General features: G+C 50.2%; 1 protein-coding gene across 1 annotated transcript in view; it reads right to left on the bottom strand.

The window, feature by feature from the left end:
• Positions 1-601: 601 nt before the first annotated feature.
• INSR (insulin receptor) overlaps positions 602-20,600 on the bottom strand; it is a 60,280-nt gene continuing 40,281 nt past the window's right edge. The window contains exons 9-21 of the mRNA XM_050986193.1: positions 19,965-20,132; positions 19,112-19,313; positions 14,156-14,424; positions 13,818-13,960; positions 12,440-12,599; positions 12,060-12,159; positions 11,748-11,815; positions 10,313-10,542; positions 9,994-10,104; positions 9,540-9,699; positions 8,637-8,766; positions 8,272-8,406; positions 602-7,196 (exon numbers count right to left, since the gene is read on the bottom strand). Of these exons, the coding sequence (XP_050842150.1) occupies positions 6,842-7,196; positions 8,272-8,406; positions 8,637-8,766; positions 9,540-9,699; positions 9,994-10,104; positions 10,313-10,542; positions 11,748-11,815; positions 12,060-12,159; positions 12,440-12,599; positions 13,818-13,960; positions 14,156-14,424; positions 19,112-19,313; positions 19,965-20,132 (2,231 nt within the window). The 3' untranslated portion in view covers positions 602-6,841. The remainder of the gene's footprint in view (positions 7,197-8,271; positions 8,407-8,636; positions 8,767-9,539; positions 9,700-9,993; positions 10,105-10,312; positions 10,543-11,747; positions 11,816-12,059; positions 12,160-12,439; positions 12,600-13,817; positions 13,961-14,155; positions 14,425-19,111; positions 19,314-19,964; positions 20,133-20,600) is intronic.

Here is a 20,600-nt window from a genome sequence, read left to right as displayed (position 1 = left end):
AAAGAGGCTGGAGGGGATCTCCGGGCTCTGCACAACTCCCTGACAGTAAGGGGCAGCCCTCACCTCACTGGTGCAGCCCATCAGGAGGGAAATCTTGGCTCTGGTGAAACAAAACCAGGTTTAAGTTAGAAACCCCCCCAGAGGGGCCTGGGCAGGACAGGAGGCTCCTGGTGCACACCCAGTTACAGCAGCTCCACCACAGGACAGGGTGGGGCTGATCCTCTGCCTTTGATGCTTTAAAACCGTCGGTGAGGAGTCTGTTCCCTCCGAGGAGAGAACACCTGCCCCACGCCCAGGAAATAACAATTTACATCACAGAGCCACAGCTCTCCGTGCTTCAGAAGGAATCCTGGCACCAAAGTTCACCCGATGGCATCAGAGGCATCACCCCAGAGCCCCGAGGTGAGGACAGGGATCACCAGAGCCATCAGGTAGAGGAGCTCCACTGGCTTTACACTACAAGCCTACAGTTGGTTGAGCTGTGGGGTTTGGTTTTTTTCCTTAACACCATTTATTTTGCAACTTATTCCAAGGTACAAATTTACTGCTTTCTCCACAGCAAAGCAGCCTTCAGTGCTGCACAGACAGCAGACACAAAATGAACAGTTATTCTTGGATAATTTATTCAGAATTTTAATATAAACAGTTAATTGTTCAATATTCCGACACACAGCAAGGATGTTTTTTTACTATTCAAAGATTTTCTGTACATGTCACTGCTTGGCTCTTAGATATGAAAACATTGAAAAATAAATCAAGGGGGAAGGTTTTTCTCTTTTTTCTTCCTTTAAAAAAAATCATGGCACATTTGATCCTTTATTTCAAACAAGAGGTATCTGCAGTACTATTTGTATTCTGGAACCTTAGATGCGCAGAGGGAAAGGTGGGAGCAGCAAGAATGAACTGGGAAAAAAAATAAAAACCCCAATATTTCACAGAACATCACCTAACATGTAACTGAAACCATCTGTGGTTTATTGAAGTGAAGCAGAGAGTGTTTGCTTTGGGCTGTGTTGGATGAAGCTGATGTCCAGTTCCCCCATCTGTGAGGGACCTCAAATACAAACCAGTTTGGATACCCCAAGAATAAAATCATTCCCCTGACTAAAGCAAAAGGTAATGCTTTTCCTGCTCAAACAACACTCTACCTCTGCAGATTTAGAAGTGGCCTTTCTAAAATTCTCCATCAGTTTTCAAGGGACTCAGTTAAGGGAAAAAACTTGGAAGTGGGGATGGTGGAAGCATTGGAATGCTGCTGGGAGAGTCTGGGTTTACAGAGCTTTGGTGTTGAGTCCAGCTCAGAGCTCTCAGGTAAAGAGCCCTCAGCTCAAGATTTACTGGTGCTTTTGGGACTGACCAGGGGCTGGGGCTCAGCTAAGCAAGAGCCCATATGTAATCTCCACTGATGTCTCCTCTTTAGCTGCCAGAACTATTCTAGGTCCTCCCAGCCACCAGACCCTGTTCCCAAGAGATCCTTCTGGGCTGAGAAAGGAAACTGTTTAACACCACCAGTTGGAACACTGGAGTGGGAGCAAAACCACTACCAGGAACAGAATTTCTGGCTGATTGCAAATCTATTGGCAAAAAAGTAACAACACCATAGGAGTTAATACTAACTTTATTATACAATATTTAAAAAGTCATTTCTCTACCTGTCCCCTTACAGCTTGCATTGTGCTGCAGTGAATTTGCCCAAACTGCAAGAATAAGTGCTTCCTTCCGAGAAGGACAAGCAAATTCATTTTAAAAAGAAATACACATTTAATGACAGCAGATTTGCTAAAAATGGTTAACTTTAGAGTTGCTTTTCAACAGTCAGGTTCCTCCAAAAGTCAGCTGGATGATTGGCTTCACTCTTGTGATGCTCCTAACGAGGCTGAACACGTCAAGGCTTTACACCGACACTCACGGACAGAATCCAAGCAGAGGGAACACAGAGCCAAGCAGAAGATAATAAAAAGGCCAAATTCCATTAAGTTCATACAAATACCAAACTAATCTTACGTTGAATTTCATGAAGTAACTATTTCTTGATTCCAACCCATTCAGCAGTTCCTTTCCCTGGACCACAGGACACTCCGAGGGGCGGCGGCTCTTTGGGCAGGGCCGGGGTTCCTGCGAGCCCCCGGCTCCGAGAGGATCACAGGGTTCGTCTGCAGTTCTGAGCTCCCTCCAGGCTCTGAGCCCATCCCACACAGGAGCACCTGGCACAGCCTTGACAGTAAGGTTTTATGGCACAAAGATATTTCATGTTCTGGCTTGTAAAACAAGGTTCCAGTCTTGGTAGCAGGAAGGGCCCAGGACACCTCAGGGTCCATCTTCGTGTCACAGTGGTTTTGAGAGGGAACTCGACTGCCTCCCTCCCTCCCTCCTCTAAAGCAGAGGCTCAGCACCCTTCTCCCTCCTGTCATTTCCTATTTGACTTCAGCACAGTCAGCTCAGTAACACAAGAAGCGACTTTTGAGATTTTTTTTTTCCAAAGAGATACCGACACTATAGCCAACAGACTAAAATTAAGCAAAATGTCCCATCGCTATAATACAAATTTAGGAGGAAAGAGATAAACTACCCATAAATTAAGAGTACCCTTTAGCAACCTGAAAGCAGCCTCTTCATACCCACACAGCTGCTTTGCCATCATCGCTGCAGCGTGGTCTAGTTCCCATCACCTTTCCCAACCCAGTGCTGGCACAGAATTTATGTCTGAGCTCTTCTATTTTACAACACAATAGAGTATTTACAAGCAGCCAAGACAGACACGTTCCTAACCCAGCAGCCAAGCTTTGCAGTGCTGTGCTGGCCTGCCAGAGAAGTTCCAGATTGGCAAGAGCCATTCAGGAAGTGGCAATTGAGTTTAATGTGGAAACCTTTCTGAGAAACCTCTCCAGCCTCGCACTTCAGAGGTTTTCTCAGTGAAAGCTCAGCAGAGCTCAGCTTCTTGCTCCTCCTGATTCACCAGAGGGAATTTCTGGCTACGTGGTGGTGCCAGACTGTGCCCAGGAGGCTCCAGCTGCTCCTGGACAGGCTGAGGGGTCTGTTCTGCTGCCCCGTGCTGTGAGCAGGGCATTCTCTGCCCACAAAAGCTAGGAGCCAACCCTCCAACAAATATTAATGCAAGGAAAGAAAAGAGCTTCTCACTGCTGGCTGCCCTCCTCCAGCCATCCCACCTGCTCTCCTGCACCAGTGTTTGGTTCCTCCTAAGCAGCAGCAGGAGCAGCAAGTGTAGTGCTTCCACTGCAGCTGCGGAATTCTGCCCCATAAGGATGTGGCCAGAGCAAAGAGCAGCAGGTCCCCCAAGGAAGGCTCAGCACAGCATCCCTGCCCAGGCTGGGGTCCCTGGCAGCACCCCAGAGGTTTCAATAGCACTTGAGTCTCCACTTGCAGGAATTCTCTGAGCAGGAATCAGCGAGATCCGAGTGAGGCATTTGGGCATCCCTGGGACGAGGATCTTCCAGCAGCAGAGACCAAAGTGTCGGCTGTGAGCCAGGGAAGGATTTTCTAGCAGTGAGAGCTGGGCTTTGCGGGTGATGTTCATTTATTCTTCCTAATTCTACAGCTGAATGTGATCTGTAGCAGCCACGAGCAGCAACCACTAGTGTTATTTGTTTTACAGAGGAGAAACACAATACCCTCCCCACTGGTACCACATGCCTTCCCTCCCCCTGGGCACAAGGTAGGAAGGATGAGTAACCTTCACACAGTGCTGGGTACAATCAACTGCTCCATTTGGTGCAGGGTGAAGGTGACACTGAGCCATGGGAGGGGACTGCCTGTCCATGGAGCAGCACACGCTCCCTGGCTCAGCCATCCAAGTGTTCAAACCATGTGTACTCACAGGGCCAACCAGTATCAACCACGGGGAAAAGCCAGACCAATACAAGGTTCCAATGTTCCTTCAGGTAAAAGTTCTATTCCCACAGTTATAACCACTGCCTTTGGAAATGGTATCACAGCAAGGATGTGCTGGGAAAGGTTTGTTTCAGGAGGTCACTGGCAGGACCTTGGGTCACCTGTGCACAGTGAGAAGAGCAGTGTGACCAAGCCACCCCAACAGCAAAGGCTGGTCCCAGTCCCTGCTCCATGCTGGCACATACTGATCCAGGAGGAAGCAGCCTGCTCCTTTTAGGTCATGAGTTCACTAAAGTCCAAACATTTAAATGGAGCTTTTGCTCTCTTTTTTTTTTTTTTTTTTTTTTAATCACAACAGAACTAAGGGATGAGATCAGATCCAAATTTGAAAATGGGTTCATTGGCCACTACTGTTCAGATTAGGGATCAACAGTGATGGGCCATTCTCCTTCCCATTCCCTTCATGAATGGTCCCTGGTATTGGAATCAGCTGATACTGATTTTCCCTGATCCACAATAGGTCCAGACCAGAATATTTAAACAGGTTTAGAGGTGTGTAGTATTAAAAAATATCCTTAAGAAACACTGAGGTAGACTGCACCAGAACAGGACAAAAATAATCCCACCACATCCACCTGCCAAGATTTTGCGGATACAAATTTACATGTTCCATGTGTTTAAGAAAACTAATTGTTTGTTGCTTTTTTTTTACAGTGTTTTATATATTAAAATAAATAAAAAATTCTAATAAGAAAAACTTCTCTTCCTTAGAAAAGTGTGAGAATATGTCTTCTTTCCTGCAGTGTAGTATAGAGCTGCTAAACAGTTACAACTTTGTAAAGCAAAAGAAATGTAAACGAGGCCTTTTGAAATCCAAAGGTTCTTACCCATGTCTGGACTGTTTTCCACCCAAATTTGTGGAGCAACCTGTACCCTCCACCTGGGCCAAACCCATCAGCCTCCAGCAGCAAAGGGCCCAACAGCTCCTGGTGCTGCCCAGTCTGTTGTGCCCCCTTTTAGGACTCTGGAAGTGCTGTTTTGGCCAGAAGCAGCTGGGGGCAGAGGTTCCCAGCACCAGCTGCAGCCACGGGTGTGGGCTCAGAGAGCTCTTCCCTACTGATTGCAGCCCCTCTGCCTCGCTCACAGCAGCAGCACTGCCCAGGCTGGAGGCACTGCCCAGGCTGGAGGCACTGCCCAGGCTGGAGGCACTGCCCAGCCCAGCCTTTTGCCCTCCTGAGCCAGGGCACCTCGATTTCTCCTGGCAGAGAGCACAAAACAGATTGTGGACTTCTCCAGGAGGAGAAGTGAAGGACTGAGCATCTCTCCCTGCTGTTTAAGCACCTCCTGCATGCCACGGGCCTGTGACATCCATCATCTTCTTTCCCTGCTCTTGTCACCTCCATGCTGCCAGCCCCAGTTGAGTTTCACCATTATTCTTCAACATCAGCTCTGTCTTTGCAAACAGCAGCACGACAAAGCACAGTCCCGACGGCGAGCGCTGACATCCCAGGAGTTCTACAGTGGGAATCTCGGGGAACACAATAAGGCTGGAGGTCTGGGAGCAGCAGAGAGGCAGCAAACCACAATCACCTCTGGTGTGCAGAGCCCAGAGCTTTGTGCTTCTCCCCTTCAGCGTCCACTCCTCAGCTCCAGCTTGTGCTCATCCTCTCTCGCCGGCTGCATCTGCGGCACGGAAGGCAAAGCGAGGGACACGGGGGCAGAGGAGGAGCAGGACTCCAGGCCAGGATGTTCTGTGTCCTTCAGCTCCCAACACCCAAGATGGGGCTTTGACTGGAGCCAGCTGACTGTGTTGTGTAAGTCATGAAACTATTACAAAGCCTTGTCAAGTATGAACTGAACATGTGCTTCATCGCTCCTGCAAGGCTAAAATTAGTTCATTCTGAAATCTTTGGACCACTTTAAGACCAAACAATCCCCCAAAAACTCTCCCCGCCCCAAAAGGATCATAAACAGTCAATAATTTATATGAAGTTAAAATTTAAACTAAAGACATCTTTAAATATGTTACAACAAACAATATATATACTCAATGCTGTAAGGACAGAAAACTCCGTGTCTCAGGTCAGGGGACTCCTACTTCGTTTGGTCTTGAAAGTACCCACAAATCTCAGAGTTCTGCTCATTTAGCTCCCAGCACGTTTTCCTCATTTGTTAATGAGAGAAAACCTGCTCTCAAGAGTCCTCAGTATAAAAATAATCTGTTTAGGATACAGTCCCTCCAGGGAAATGGGGAAAAAAGATAAGTACACACTTCCAAGAAGAGGAAAGCTCCTGTGAGAACAGAGAATCATAGAGTATGCTGAGCTGGAAAGGACCCACCAGGGTCATCAAATCCAACTCCTGGCCCTGTGCAGGACACCCCGAGAATCCCACCATGTGCCTGAAAGCGCTGTAAGTTGTGTACAAAACCAGAAGTGTCTCTTTTGCTATCGGGTACACCCCACATGTCGATACTGCACACACGCGCACACACGCCCACGCACGCACCCCGGGGCTTTCACCCCTTGAAAACAAAGTATGAAAGCAGCAGCTATTGGTCAATCTGAGGATCTGACTGATGTGCTGAATCCTTCAGCTGTAGTGGAGAGGCTGCCTGAAAGCCTGGAATTCTACTGGAAATCTCTTGTTCCGCGCTGCTGGGCTGGAGCTCAGGCACCAGAGAACTTCACGTCTTCTGCTGGCAAACGCGGACGCTTCTCCTTCAGTTGAACTCACACGGTCGCTTCCTGTTGTGAAACCATGGTTACAGAAGGGACAGCAGCCATGGAAACCTCTTCCATTTATGTTCACAGATAAGTCCACTGACAACCAGTCAACTTGGCAAAAAAAAAAAAAAAATTAATCGTAAGATGATTAAAAATCTGAAGAGTTTGTAGATGTGTGTCATACACTGTGGCAGCAATAACAAGAGTCCTGAGATTTGTGGAGGGGGGAAAAAAGCAGACACAACCCTTGGGCCAAACAGGAAGTGTTAGGAAGGACTTGACCTGGGCATGGAGAGAATCCGCCCGTTTTTCTTGCCACCGTTCATGTGAGTGTAAGGGATGTGCTCCTCGTAGTTGCCCTTGAGGGCCATGGAGGGTCCATTGTCCCTCCCCAGCGCTTTGTCCCTCTGGGAGTACGAGGAGGGGTCGAGGGGAATGCTCTCCATGTTCTCGAAGTCCATCTCGTACTCCTCTGTCTCCAGAGGTTTGTTCTCCTCGCTGTAGAAGAAGGAGACCTCGTGGAAGCTGGGGTGCAAGTCCTCCTTCAGCATCTCGATGATCTCGATGAAGGTGGGGCGCATCTTGGGGTTGTACTGCCAGCACATCTGCATCAGGCTGTGCCTGCAGCAGCACAGAGCACAGTCAGGGGCAGCAGAAACAATCCCACGTGCAGAGCAAGCCTGGCACCCATGGCAGACCCCCCACCACCCACAGGTTGCTTGTTCTCTTTCCAGCCTCCACATCTGCCTGTAGATCCTGACACTCCTTTTTCTCTATTTCTGTCTAGATTAAAAATCCCTTCCGATTCCTTCAATTGTTCTTAACTTGGCTGCTGAAGGAAACAGGGCTGTGGTTCACAGCCTCTGTGTGTGTGTGTGTGTGTGTGCACATGCACTTACAGCCAGGTCATCCTTTTTTAATTAATTCCCTTTTAATTTTAACTCAGCCTGAAAGATAACAAAGCTCCCAAAACTTCAAGGAAAATGGGAGGCTGGGCAGAGGACAGAGGTCCTGTAAACATCCCACCCAAAAGAAAGGCTGCAGGAAGAGGTCACATGTTATCAGACACCATGGAGAAAGAACTCACAAATACAAATAGAGTCTCAAACTGGAGTTTGTAACTGGCCATCAGACAAATGTCCAGCACAGCAGGATTTTTTCATAGGGATACTCACAAAACATGTTTATTTTATGACTCTGGAAGTGCTGTTTTGGCCAGAAGCAGCTGGGGGAAGAGGCTACCAGAACCAGAGTTACCATCTGTGCTTCCTTTTCCAGCCAGAGCTGCTTTCCCTCACAATTGCTCCAGTGTGACTCCTCACAGGAGAATCTCAGATCTCAGAATCTCAAACCTCAGAATCTCTGGATCACTGAGGTTGGAAAAGACCTCCCAAGATCATCAAGTCCAACCCTTGACCCACCCCGACCTTTTCACCCAGCCAGAGCACTGAGTGCCACGTCCAGGCCTTCCTTGGACACCTCCAGGGATGGGGACTCCAAACCTCCCTGGGCAGCCCCTTCCCTGGATCACTAAGGACACTTTGGTGGAATTTCTGAGGGAGGTGCCTCACTAAAGTCTGGTTTTGTCCTCCCCAGGTCGAGGAGGGTTAAGAGGTGCCCCAGGTCAGGCCATCTTTGTGGGCTACACTTGAGGCCCAGAGTGCAGCTGGGCTGGTTGTCCCTGCCTGGCACTTACAGCCTCTCCGGGCAGTTGTCCGGCTGATCCAGGTATCCTCCATCCATGACAAACTTTAGCACCTGCTCGTTGGAGAGTCCCTGGTACGGCTGCTCTGCCAAGCTGCTTATTTCCCAAAGGACAACACCAAATGACCTAAGGGAGAGAGAAAGCTCCTGGTGAGAACAAAACATCCTGGAGCCCTCCCAGTGACAGAGCTGTTTTGGAAAATGAACTTCTAAAGAACACGACTATATTTTTGTGGAAGTGTTTCAAAACAACGGCTTTGTTTTGTCTGTGCTCTGAGCAAGTCAGTTTAAACTATGTGTGCTAAAACAAAGAGCTCCTGAGCTGGAATCCATCTGGGATTGCAGAGGACAACTTACCACACGTCGGAGTAGGTGGTGAACACCCCATCCTTCAGCGACTCCGGGGCCATCCAGCGCACAGGCAGCAGCCCTTTGCCCCCCTTGCGGTAATAATCCGTCTCGTAGATGTCCCTGGTCATCCCAAAGTCTGAGGGAAGCAATTGGGATGTGGTAAATGCCTCTCCCTCCATCCTGCTTTGCCTGTGCAGCATCTCCAGATAGATGTTGCCTTCCCCTCACTGCCAAAGCCCAGCCTGCAGTCATCTGTCACCTCGTGATTAATGGTCAAAACATTTCCCTTTTCCTGCATTTTTTTTCTAGAGAGTCACAACACAGACTCCAGAGTTAAATTTTTGGTGACAGCTTCTATTCTAAACATTATTTTATTCACCCTCTGTAAGTAAAACAGAGCTCCTTTTGTCTGAAATCCCATTGCCCTGGCTTTAACTCCAGAGAGCTCTGAAAAATCACCACACTGTGGGGTTCCAGGTTATTTTTAAATGTTGCATTTACTTATTACTGAAAGGGTTTGGGTTAACAACCTGGTTAAATTACTTTTTAAAGCCACCGGACCCAATGACAGGATTATCAGCAGTGGGTTTGTTGTACCCAACTCCTTCTTTGTCTTAATTCTCATGAACGCAAAGAGCAGTGAGACAAACCCAGGTAGTTTAGGCTGGAAAGGTAATGAACTTTTAGAGCAGAGGTTTGGGAATAGAGCAGGTGAGAAAAGCTGCTCTGGCTCTACAGGAGATGTTGTTCTTACTGAAGTCTACACAATTCTGTCACAGGGAAGAAACAGAGGGAGGTGCTGCCAAATCACCTGGGTTTGTATCAACTTGCTTTTACAACAAACAAGATGCACAGAACCATCTCCTGATCACAGAATGGCCAGGCCTGGGAGGGACCAGCAGCACCTACCCCCGATTTTCACAGTGAAGTCCTCAGCCACCATGCAGTTGCGAGCTGCCAGGTCCCTGTGCACGAACTTCTTGGCGTTCAGGTAGGCCATGCCGTCGGCGATCTCCGCCGCCATCTGGATCATCTCCCTCAGTGTCGGGGGCGGCCGCCCGGGGTTATTCTGCCAGGAAAAGTCACAGTCACAGAAAGGTTTGGGTTAGGTGTGACCTTAAACATCATCCAGTTCCCTGCCATGAGCAGGGAGCCCTGCTCCAACCTTCCAAGCTGGCCTTGGGTATTTCCAGCTTCTCTGCGCAACCTGTGCCAGGCCCTGTCCACCCGCCCAGCCAAGAATGCCTTCCCAAAATCACATCAAATCTACCCTTTTTCAGCTTAAAGCCATTAGGTAAAAAAGTATTAAACCCCAAATCAAGTCACTCTGTTCCACAACAGACTCTCTCTCTCCTGTCTTTACCTCGGCCTCAGGTCTCAAAGAGCGGAGGTAACTTTTCAGATCCCCGTGTGCCATCAGCTCCATGACCACCAGAGTAGGTTGTCCCTTGGAGACCACTCCGAGGAGGCGAACCTGGAAAACGAGTGAGAAATTCCCTCGAGGCTGTGTCCAAACAGAGCTGAGAACAGCCCACAAGGCCTTGTCAGGCTGAGAGGTTTAAAACGAGCAGCAGTGAAACGACTCGGGCAGAGCGGGTTCTGTGCATTCCAGCAGGGAGAGATCCCAGCTCTGATGGATCTGAAGGCACTGGAAGCTGTGTGCTGAGGCACCCAGCACTTACCACATGATGGCAGCTGAAGCCTTTCATCACAGAGGCCTCGTTGAGGAACTCGATGCGCTCGCGCAGGCTGGCCGACTCGTTCACCGTCTTGACGGCCACGCGCGTCTCGGGCTCTCCCTTGACGATGTCCTTGGCGATGCCCTCGTAGACCATCCCGAAGGAGCCCTGGCCCAGCTCCCTCAGCAGGGTGATCTTGTCCCGTGGCACCTCCCACTCGTCAGGGACATACACTGTTGGGCACAGGGAACATCCTGAGCTCAGCACTGCGGTGGTGTTTGCGGGGGTCTCAGGACGAGGGGAGAGATGAGAATTTTGATTTTGTGTTTTAGAAGGCTGATTTATTATCTTGTGATATTATATTAAAAGAAAATGATATATTAGAACTATACTAAAAGAATAGAAGAAAGGATTTTGTCAGAGGGGAGGGGAGGGGAGGGGAGGGGAGGGGAGGGCGAGGGAGGGCGGGAGGGGAGGGGAGGGTGAGGGGAGGGAGGGGAGGGGAGGGGAGGGGAGGGGGAGGGGAGGTGGAGGGGAGGGAAGGGAAGGGAAGGGAAAGGGAAGGGAATAAGGGAAGGAAGAAGGGAGGGAAGGGAAGTGGGAAGGGAAGGGAAGGGAAGGGAGGACGGGCAAGGGAAGGGAAGGGGAAGGAGGGAAGGGAGGGAAGGGAAGGGAAGGGAGAAGGGAAGGGAAGGGAGGGAAGGGAAGGGAAGGGAAGGAAGGGAAGGGAAGGAAGGGAAGGGAAGGGAAGGGAAGGGAAGGGAAGGGAAGGGGAAGGGAAGGGAAGGGAAGGAAGGGAAGGGAAGGGAAGGGAAGGGAAGGGAAGGGAAGGGAAGGGAAGGGAAGGGAAGGGAAGGGAAGGGAAGGGAAGGGAAGGGAAGGAAAGGAAAGGAAAGGAAAGGAAAGGAAAGGAAAGGAAAGGAAAGGAAAGGAAAAGGAAAAGGAAAGGAAAGGAAAAGGAAGGAAAGGAAAGGAAAGGAAAGGAAAAGGAAAGGAAAGGAAAGGAAAGGAAAGGAAAGGAAAGGAAAGGAAAGGAAAGGAAAGGAAAGGAAAGGAAAGGAATAATAAAATTTTGTGACTGCTCACAGCTTTGACACAGGTGGCTGTCATTGGTTATCAAGTAAAAATAACTTACATGGGTTAATTAAAAATGCACTTGTTGCATTCTACAGCAGCAGATAATTATTGTTTACATTTTGTTTCTGAGGCTTCTTAGCTTCTCAGGAGAAAAGATTTTAGCAAAAGGATTTTTCATAAAATATGTCAGTGACAGAGCATCTTCTGAAAGATGCTCCTGCAGCAGCTTTGGGTAGTGCTGCCAGACTGAGGGGGGGTGAATTCTACAAAAGGATCAGAAAACCCCACAAAGAGAACTCCCATCCCATCCTGCTGCACTGGCTGCATGACTGCACAAGAAAGAAGCCCTGGTTGCTCTCACCATCACTGGCACTGATGTACTCAGGGTTGGAGGATGCATACAGGGGTCCTGTTGGTCCTTCAGTTTGTCTGGAAGAGACACAAAATCCTGAGTACTCTGCAGCCTCTGAGGTGAGGGCAGTTTGATCAATCCCCAAAGCATGCAGCAAATAAACTGTCCCCATATGGCACAAACTATTTCCTGCACTTAAATTAATGCTGCAATCACTGTGGAAATTAGAAACTAAACAAAAACTGACTCCCAACAAAGCAGCAAAACTTTTGGATGTAAGTTTTGGTGTTTCTGGTGACAACAAGAGGAAACTGCACTCACCTCTTTTTCACAAGCACATAAGCAGCTCCAATAATTCCAGCAATTATTATGGCAAAAATAATAGGAACAATGATAACAGCAATATTTGGCTGAGCATTCACTAGGAGAGAAAGAGAGAATTGAAGGTATTATACAAGTCCAAAACACAAATTTTTTCCTCAATAAAATCTCCCCCTTCAATAAACTGGAACAAATACAAAACCAGAAGCAATTTCACATCAAAATGTGGGGCTGCTCAGAATGAGGACTGATAAACAAAAGCCATGTGTTTCCAAGTAATTTGGTAAATATTTAGTGACTCCCTACTTGCTACACCCCATCCTCCAGAAATAACCCGAGTTTCTGACAGGGATTAAAAGCCAAAAATAAAAGGAACTCACAGTAATCAGCCACGTAGAAGTAGGTGGGCTCTGTCCAGGAGCCGTTGCCAGCCAGGGAGGTGGCCCTGATCCTCACGCTGTAGTTGCCAGGCTGCAGCCCCCGCAGCCTGCAGCCGCCCTCGCTGGCAAAGTGCTTGCGGGACACGCAGAAATGGGCTTCCTGTGGGGACAGGCCAGTGCCAGGCTCATCCTGCAGCACCTGGGGCTGCTGGCAGCTCCTGCGGGCTCCCTGAGAGTTTCATGGGGGCTCCCTGAGAGCTGGGGCTCCTGAGAGCTCCTGGGGGCTCCCTGAGAGCTCCTGGGGGCTCCCTGAGAGTTTCATGGGGGCTCCCTGAGAGCTGGGGCTCCTGAGAGCTCCTGGGGGCTCCCTGAGACTTTCATGGGGGCTCCCTGAGAGCTGGGGCTGCTGGCAGCTCCTGGGGGCTCCCTGAGAGTTTCATGGGGGCTCCTGCAGCACCCGGGGCTCCCTGACAGTTCCTGGGGGCTCCCTGAGAGTTTCCTGAGGGCTCCTGCAGCACCCAGGGCTCCCTGAGAGCTCCTGGGGGCTCCCTGAGAGTTTCATGGGGGCTCCCTGAGAGCTGGGGCTGCTGGCAGCTCCTGGGGGCTCCCTGAGAGTTTCATGGGGGCTCCTGCAGCACCTGGGGCACCCTGAGAGCTTCCCACGATTCCTGCAGCATCCGGAGCTCCCTGACAGCTCCTGGGGGCTCCTGTAAAATTCAGAGCTCCCTGACAGCTCCCCAGGATTCCTGTAGCACCCAGTGGTCCCTGAGAGCTCCCGGGGGCTCCTGCAGCACCCAGAGCTCCCTGAGAGTTTTCTGGGGGCTCCCTGAGAGTTTCATGGGGGCTCCTGCAGCACCCGGGGCTCCCTGATGACTCCCTGGGGCTCCTGCAGCACCTCCCCAGCTGGCAAACACACACCCAAGGGCTCTCAGTCTGCTCCAGGTTAGTGGTTTGTGCTGGATTTGTGCTTTGCAGGGCAGTAGGTCAGGTTACAGAGAGCAAGTGCCATCTGCTGCTCTGGCTCTCAGCACTGACACTGGGCCTGCACTGGGGAGTGCCACTGTCCCTGAGGCACTGACACCAGCCCTGTCCCCCTGGCACTGACACTGATGTCATCCCAGACTTCCAGAGGAGACAAATTCACCAGTGAAGTTTTGGATTCCTTTAGTTCTGCACCATGAAACCCAACTAGTCAGGGCACTGCATGCACAAGGACTGTCAGATCCTAAAGAGCCTGGGCTCCCAGGGGCAGCCACTTCTCCAAAGGTGCTGTGACAGCAGAACCTCCCACCAAAGGTGCTGTGACAGCAGAACCTCCCACCAAAGGTGCTGTGACAGCAGAACCTCCCACCAGAGGTGCCGTGGCAGAACCTCTCACCTCAGTCTCCCCGAGCCGCCCGTAGTTCACCTCGTAGAGCACGATGAGGCCGTTGGGCTCCTTTGGCTCCTGCCACTTCAGATGCACTGTGTTCTTCTCCACCAGCTCATGGGACACTGGGCCAACAATGTCATCAGCTTTAGCTAGAACCAAGTTCAAGATCAGGTTTAGTTCCATGTCTTTGGGTAAAATTCACCCCTGCCAATACCTCATCCATGCTCCTTTCCCACCGGGAGATCTGGACAGCCCCTGTCTTACATCCTGCAGCTGCCTCCCGAGGGAAAGGCAGCATTTTGGGAGCAGCCACCAGGCACTGCAGGACTTGGGGACAGAGTCACCTTCTGGCATGGTCCTGGCACTGACATAAGCTGCCACGCTGCAGCGGGACTCCTGGGCATCGTGGTTGCAGGCGTGCAGCTCGATGCGGTACCCGGTGAAGTGGCGCAGCCCCGAGATCACCAGGGACTCCTTGGACAGCACCTTCTCAAAAGGTTTCTGCTCCTCTGCACCCTCAGCTGCTGCTGAGCTGTTGGGGGAGGATGGGATGGTGGGGAACACCACGGTGGCGTTTGCCACGGAGCCCAGGTCTCTTCGTTTTCTCGATGGCCTGTTGGACAACAGGGGTCACCTGGTTAGTGTCACAGCCAGTGCCAACACACCCAGCTGGAAAGGGAGGGTCAGCATGGGAGAGCTCAGAGTGCCACTGAAAACTCAAATCTTTGCTGCTGAGCTGAACTTTCCACTGCCACCTCTGACTAGCAGGCCATGGCCAGCCCCAGCCCCAGCAGGGATTTGCTCTGACAGGTCTCTGCCACCTTCCCTGCTTCCTCTGCCCTCCCTGTGCTGTTTTTCCTCCTACAGCAAAAGGCACCAGCCAAAAGCAGAATTTGAGATGTCCTGATATTTGCAAAGCAACGAAGAAATTCAGGATTTATTTTTTTTAACCAAGACGTGCATCTTTACAAAATTCTGTATCCCCCAGACTCTCCTCCCTGCACAACTGCACACAAAGAGATAAAATAAAAATAAACCAACCCAAGCTTCAAGTACTTGCTTAGAATTCAAGTTCCCCTAGGTCTCTCAGCTGAGTCTAACTTTACCAGGTTGCCTCCCAGACGCCTCAGGCAGGGTTGCAATGCTTTGGAGCTCAGCCCTGAGCACACCAGGTCACACCACGGCCCCATTCAGTGACCTCAGATGTGCCACATGTCCCAGGTGTCACTAACTTGCATTTATAAAGCAAAAGGCCACTCTCCCAGCTCTCTGTGGACATTTGCCACTCTCACCCCCAAGGCTGAACCTCAATGGATACACAAAGCATTTTAACCTTTTCCCAAGAGATCAAATCTATTAAGTTCTTTTCAAGGCATGCATTTAGAACTCATGATTCTGATTACATATTCACTCTGTGGTTTTGTTAACCAAATGCTGCCCCTCAGGTTATTGCATTTCAGTCTGAAAATGTGATTTTTTCACTGGTAAAACCAGCACCTGCAGTGTGACCATCTCACCTTCCCTGTCTGCACCTGAGTGCCACCAGACAGCTTTAATGTCAGGTTTTGTCAGCAAATAAACAGAAGAAATTCAACAGAATTAAGAAATATGCAAAAATTTCATTTTCTTGGCAAGAAAAAAAATAATAATAATAATAAGGGATCAGTACCAAACCAAAAGTGCTCAATCTAACAGTGTTATGTGCTGCCACACATTTGCCACGGGGAATTCCAGGTCGGGAACTAACCAAGGTGGTGAATCAGTAACTGTATTCAGTTACACAAAAGGAATTAATGCCAGCTGAAATCCAGACCATGTATTTTAAGGGGGTGATGATCTTTTTGTGTGTGTGTGCAGCTATTAAAGGGTACAAAGAGTGACCTGATCTGAACCCACACTTGAGGCATCTCCAGGCTCTAAAAATGTAACAAGCTGTTGAAGCAAATCTTTGCTGCTGAACTGAACTTTCCACTGCCACCTCTGACTAGCAGGCCATGGCCAGCCCCAGCCCCAGCAGGGATTTGCTCTGACAGGTCTCTGCCACCTTCCCTGCTTCCCTCTGCCCTCCCTGGGCTGTTTTTCCTCCTACAGCAAAAGGCACCAGCCAAAAGCAGAGTCTGAGACGTCCTCAAACTCAACACTGCACACAACACAACACAAACATTCATGGAGTTGTCATCATCACAGAATGGTTTGGGTTGGAAGGGACCTCAGAGCCCACGCAGTGCCACCCCTGCCATGGCAGGGACACCTCCCACTGTCCCAGGCTGCTCCCAGCCCTGTCCAGCCTGGCCTTGGGCACTGCCCAGCTGCTCTGGGCACCTTGTGCCAGGGCCTGCCCACCCTGCCAGCCAGGAATTCCTTCCTGCAGAATATTCATCCACCTGATGACAAATAAGGATGGCAAACAGCAGGTTCAGCAAGCACATTCCCGTTTTAAGTTTTCTCTTTCTTAATTACTAATTAACTCCATTTGGAGCTGCTGTTCCCTCAGCCTGTGTGTGCTGTGAGCAGTGTCCCCTCAGGATGGGGCAGAGTTCAGGGCCCAGCTCTGGGTCATGCCACCTCCCTCCTTGGGAAGGATTCCTTATGGTCAAACAGGACCTGGTTTGCATAAAAAGCAAAGCTGCCCCCTCTGTTTATCCAGTGTGAATTCAGCTGATCCTCGTGTTCGAGGGAATTTTGTTTTTCACAAGTAAAACAGTAATTTGACCACTGATGCAACACAGAGTAAAATGCAAGAATTCCTTCCTTCTCAAGTCACAGTAAGTTAAGAAAAGCTTTTGAAGCTGTAAATCCCCAATCTTCCCATATTTATTATCCTGGATTTGCAGCAATTTTCCTGCCAAATTCTCTGTATTTTCAAACATCTGATTCTTCTCAGAGTTGTTCAAGTGCAATTTGCATTGAGGCCATCTCAGCACTCCGGGAGCTCCCTGTGAAACCTTCAGCTCCAGGTTCCTCCTGTCCTCAGCTCCCGGCTCCTCCTGTCCTCACAGGTGACAGGGGGTGTGAGGGGGCTGGAAGTGACATCTCAGCACACACAGCATGGCCTGTGCTGGGGGGTTCCAAAAATGCCTCTGGTACCTTAAGCCAAGCTTTTCCACAGCCCTGAAACTGCCCCAGGTCAGCTGGCCTGGCCAAAGTGTTTTAGATGTGTCTTTACAATAAATTGAACTGGGAAACACAGGGGGAAACAGGAACTTCTAAAGGGAGTCATTCCTCAGATCTTGGGGATGGCACAAATGTGTGTGACAGAGGACAGAGACAGAGACCTGGGGCTGCTCCTGCCCTTGCTGCAGTGGTGATGGAGGGAATACCTGGAATGCCACCCTGAACAGCAGCCACTGAGCTCCCCTCTGCCTCTCAGGACTTTTTCTGCACCTTTCCCTGCTTCCCACAGAATCATGGGGGGCTGAGGCTGGGGGGCACCTCTGGGGATTGTCTGATCAGCTGGAGGTGGCTCAGGACCACGCTGGGCTCTCCAGGGATGGAGACTCCTCACATCCATCCCCGGGCAGCCTGTGCCAGGGTGTGACCAGCCCTGAGCTCCAGCCTGTGCAGAACTCCTTCAAAATGAGAGCAAAGGAAAGAAGAAACAAAGCATCAGCTTCTGCTGGCCCCTTTGCTCAGCCCCAGAGGGGACCTGGAGTGAGGCACTGCCAGCTCTGCCTGCCCAGAGGAACATTCCTGAACTTCTAGTTTGGCTTTTTGTCACTGCCAGAGAAAGCTGAGCCCCAGGAGGTGTGACAGTGGCTCCTGGAGTGGGTAATCAACGTGCCCAGGGGGAAGGAACTGTGATTTCCAGAGGGTGAGATCAGCCCTGCCCTGAGGCTGGATCCTGCCCAGGGATCAGGCAGGAGGGCAGAAATGGCACATGGAAAACAAGAAGATATCAGGGAGAAACTGCTCCCCTGGCATCTCCTGTTCCCTGCTGGCCTCATCCCTGACATTCCTCCCGGGACTGGCAAGTTCCTGCTCTCCAGGAGAGGCCACACAGCACCTCAGGAGAGGTCACTGAACTGGCAGGAGCCACAAAAAAAGCACCTGAAGTAAACCACACTCCCTGCTCCCTGCCAGGCCCTGTGAGCAGGTGATAGCACAGTATTCACAGGAAGAAGAATTCTGATTTATGTGCTGACAGCCTGGAGCCTGCCAGGGAAGAGCAGCAGGGCACGTGGCAGCAGGGAGGGCTCTTCAGCACTGGCTTGTTTTAGAGGATTAGTTGGCCATGGGATGTGGGGATTTCTTCCTCAGGAGGCTGACAAGGTGGCACATCCTGGTGGATTGGTTTCTTCCTAAAATACACACCCCAGAAACTGGCCTGAGAAGGATCCTGGGCTGCCTGCACAATAAAATTGGGGGCAGGGAAAAAAAAATAGAAATCAGACTGTCAGAATCATCTGCCTGCAGCAGGAGGAGTTTGGCTTTGGCATGTGGCTTGGTTCTCCTCTGCTTTGGGATATGTCATGTCCTGGCATCCTGATGGGCACCAACAGCCAGGGAACAGCAAAAGGAGGGGTTCTGCCCAAGCTTCCAGGTGAGGACTGCAGGCACCAGGGCAGGGAACCCCAGGGATGCCTTAACAGGGAAAATGCTCCGTGCAGTGACCCAGCTTTTGTCAGGCAGCTGCAAATGCAGGTTTGTTGGCTGAGGGCAGCAGGCAGAGAATAAATTTAGAGCACAAAAGGCATGAGAAGGAAGAAGGCAAATCCCCACAGAGTCTATCCTGCTCCCCAGCACTTCCTCCCCAGGCTGCAGATGAAGTGTGAAGACATTCAACACCACTTAATGTGACACCAAGTGTGCCACTCCAAACAGGACATTCACCACCCAGGCACTCACATTCCTCATGGTATTGGAGGCATTTCCCACACTCAGTGAAGGGAGACCACAAACACCAGGCTGGAGGACGAGGCTGTGGCCTGCTGAACTGCCCTTCTCCTTTCTTTTCAACTCAGTGAAAAACCTGACCACAACATTTCAAGACAGGAAAAGAAAATCGCTATTTTTGGCATCATCTGATGCCAGATGAGCTGCAGGCTGTTTGTTAAGGATTCTCACTTTATTCTTGAGCTGAGGAGAATTCAGGGACAGGAAATGAAAGCAGGAGCTTCCCAATCTGCAGGAACATCTGTGGTAGCTGCTCTGCTCTCCCCATTCCAACACCATATCCAGCTGCACCAGACAGGCCCATGGAAGCCTGGCAATGTGACTGTGTCCAAGCTGGTATTTTTATTTAATCCTCAATTACATTTCCCTGCCCCTGAGCCCTGGACAGACCTGTCTGATGTTCTCACCTGGGCACAAAAACCTCATTGTGGAGATAATTCTCGAAGGTCTTGCGGAAAGCAGACTCCTCCAGCTCCTTCTGGATCTGGGAGTCTGTTTTAGGACAGGAGCAACATTCCCCACTGACATCCTCAGCTTCACTCTGATTATACTTCTGGGGGTCTTCAGATTCAAAAGGAGGAGACCACGTCCTTGAGGGCAGCTTTAATCCTGGGGACAAAACAGTTTTAGTGTCACTTGTGCCTGTTGTGGCAGAAGATGTTTGATCCTACAAAAAGATCCCAAACCAGTGTACACAGGATTCATGGCACATTTGGGCATCCCCTATTTCACATCCAGAGCTGAGCAGTTCCCTCTTTTCTAACAGGCCTTTAATTTAAAAATGCTCTTTTTGCAATGGAGTTGGATGCTGCTTTATCCCAGTTCAGGGATAACACAGAGCAGCAGGTGAGATTTTGGAAGTCTTCAGTGCAATTCTCTCTTCTCAAGGAATTCCAAACCAGGCACCAGCTGCCTTCAAAAATGAACTTGGCCCTGAGCTCCAGCAGCACCCAAATTTTTAACTTTATTATCGCTACTGTTGCTAATAAACTTAGAATTCAGTTTAAAAGGAGCAAGGGCAGAAGGGAGATTCCCCAATGGAAAAAAACATGTGATTGCTTTAAAAAACATTTTTAGACCTTTTGCACATACCTTGGCAGCAGCACCTAATGTAACAGAACAGGGAGGGACAGAGCTGATTCCAGAAAAACACTCCTGAATCCAGCAGAACTGGGACCCCAGAGCACCCCCAAGGCAAAATCCCCAGGCAGTTCTGGGAGAGACTGAGGGAAAGGGCTGGAGGGAGAGGCAGCCACTCACCTTTCAGGCAGTAATCGAGTTCATAGAGCTCACTGTCCTCTGCCTGCTGCTGCCAGTACACCAGGTAGTGAGTGATGTTCCCGTTGGGCTCTGAGGGAGGCTTCCACTTGAGGATGATTTGGGATGAGGAGTTGGAGACAGAGATGGGATCTAACGGGACCGAGGGAACTGCAGGGGTGGGCAAGAGACAGAGGTCACTGCACGGCCCTCAGAGCCTGGCAAAGCACAGGCAAATTTCCATTTCTATGGCAATCAAGCATTCCCTGGCACCCAGCAGGCTCCACCAGGCTGGGCTGGATCATCCTGGAGGTCTCTTCCAGCCTTATCTTAACGAGACCCCACAAACTGAGTAGAAGAGGTGAGCATTGGCACCAGCTGGAATCACACCCCTGGTTTAGGAATTCCTCCCTGCCAAAGCAGGGCAGTGGGAAATTCCCTGGATAATTCCTCCCTACCAAAGCAGAGCAGTGGGAAATTCCCTGGATAATTCCCTTCTACCAAAGCAGAGCAGTGGGAAATTCCCTGGATAATTCCCTTCTACCAAAGCAGGGCAGTGGGAAATTTCCTGGATAATTCCCTTCTACCAAAGCAGAACAGTGGGAAATTTCCTGGATAATTCCCTCCTACCAAAGCAGA

This window comes from Serinus canaria, chromosome 28 (assembly GCF_022539315.1).
Source record: "Serinus canaria isolate serCan28SL12 chromosome 28, serCan2020, whole genome shotgun sequence".
In the NCBI taxonomy this organism is placed as follows: domain Eukaryota; kingdom Metazoa; phylum Chordata; class Aves; order Passeriformes; family Fringillidae; genus Serinus; species Serinus canaria.
Note: the sequence above shows the minus strand (reverse complement) of the source record. Positions and strands in the feature narration are given on the sequence as shown.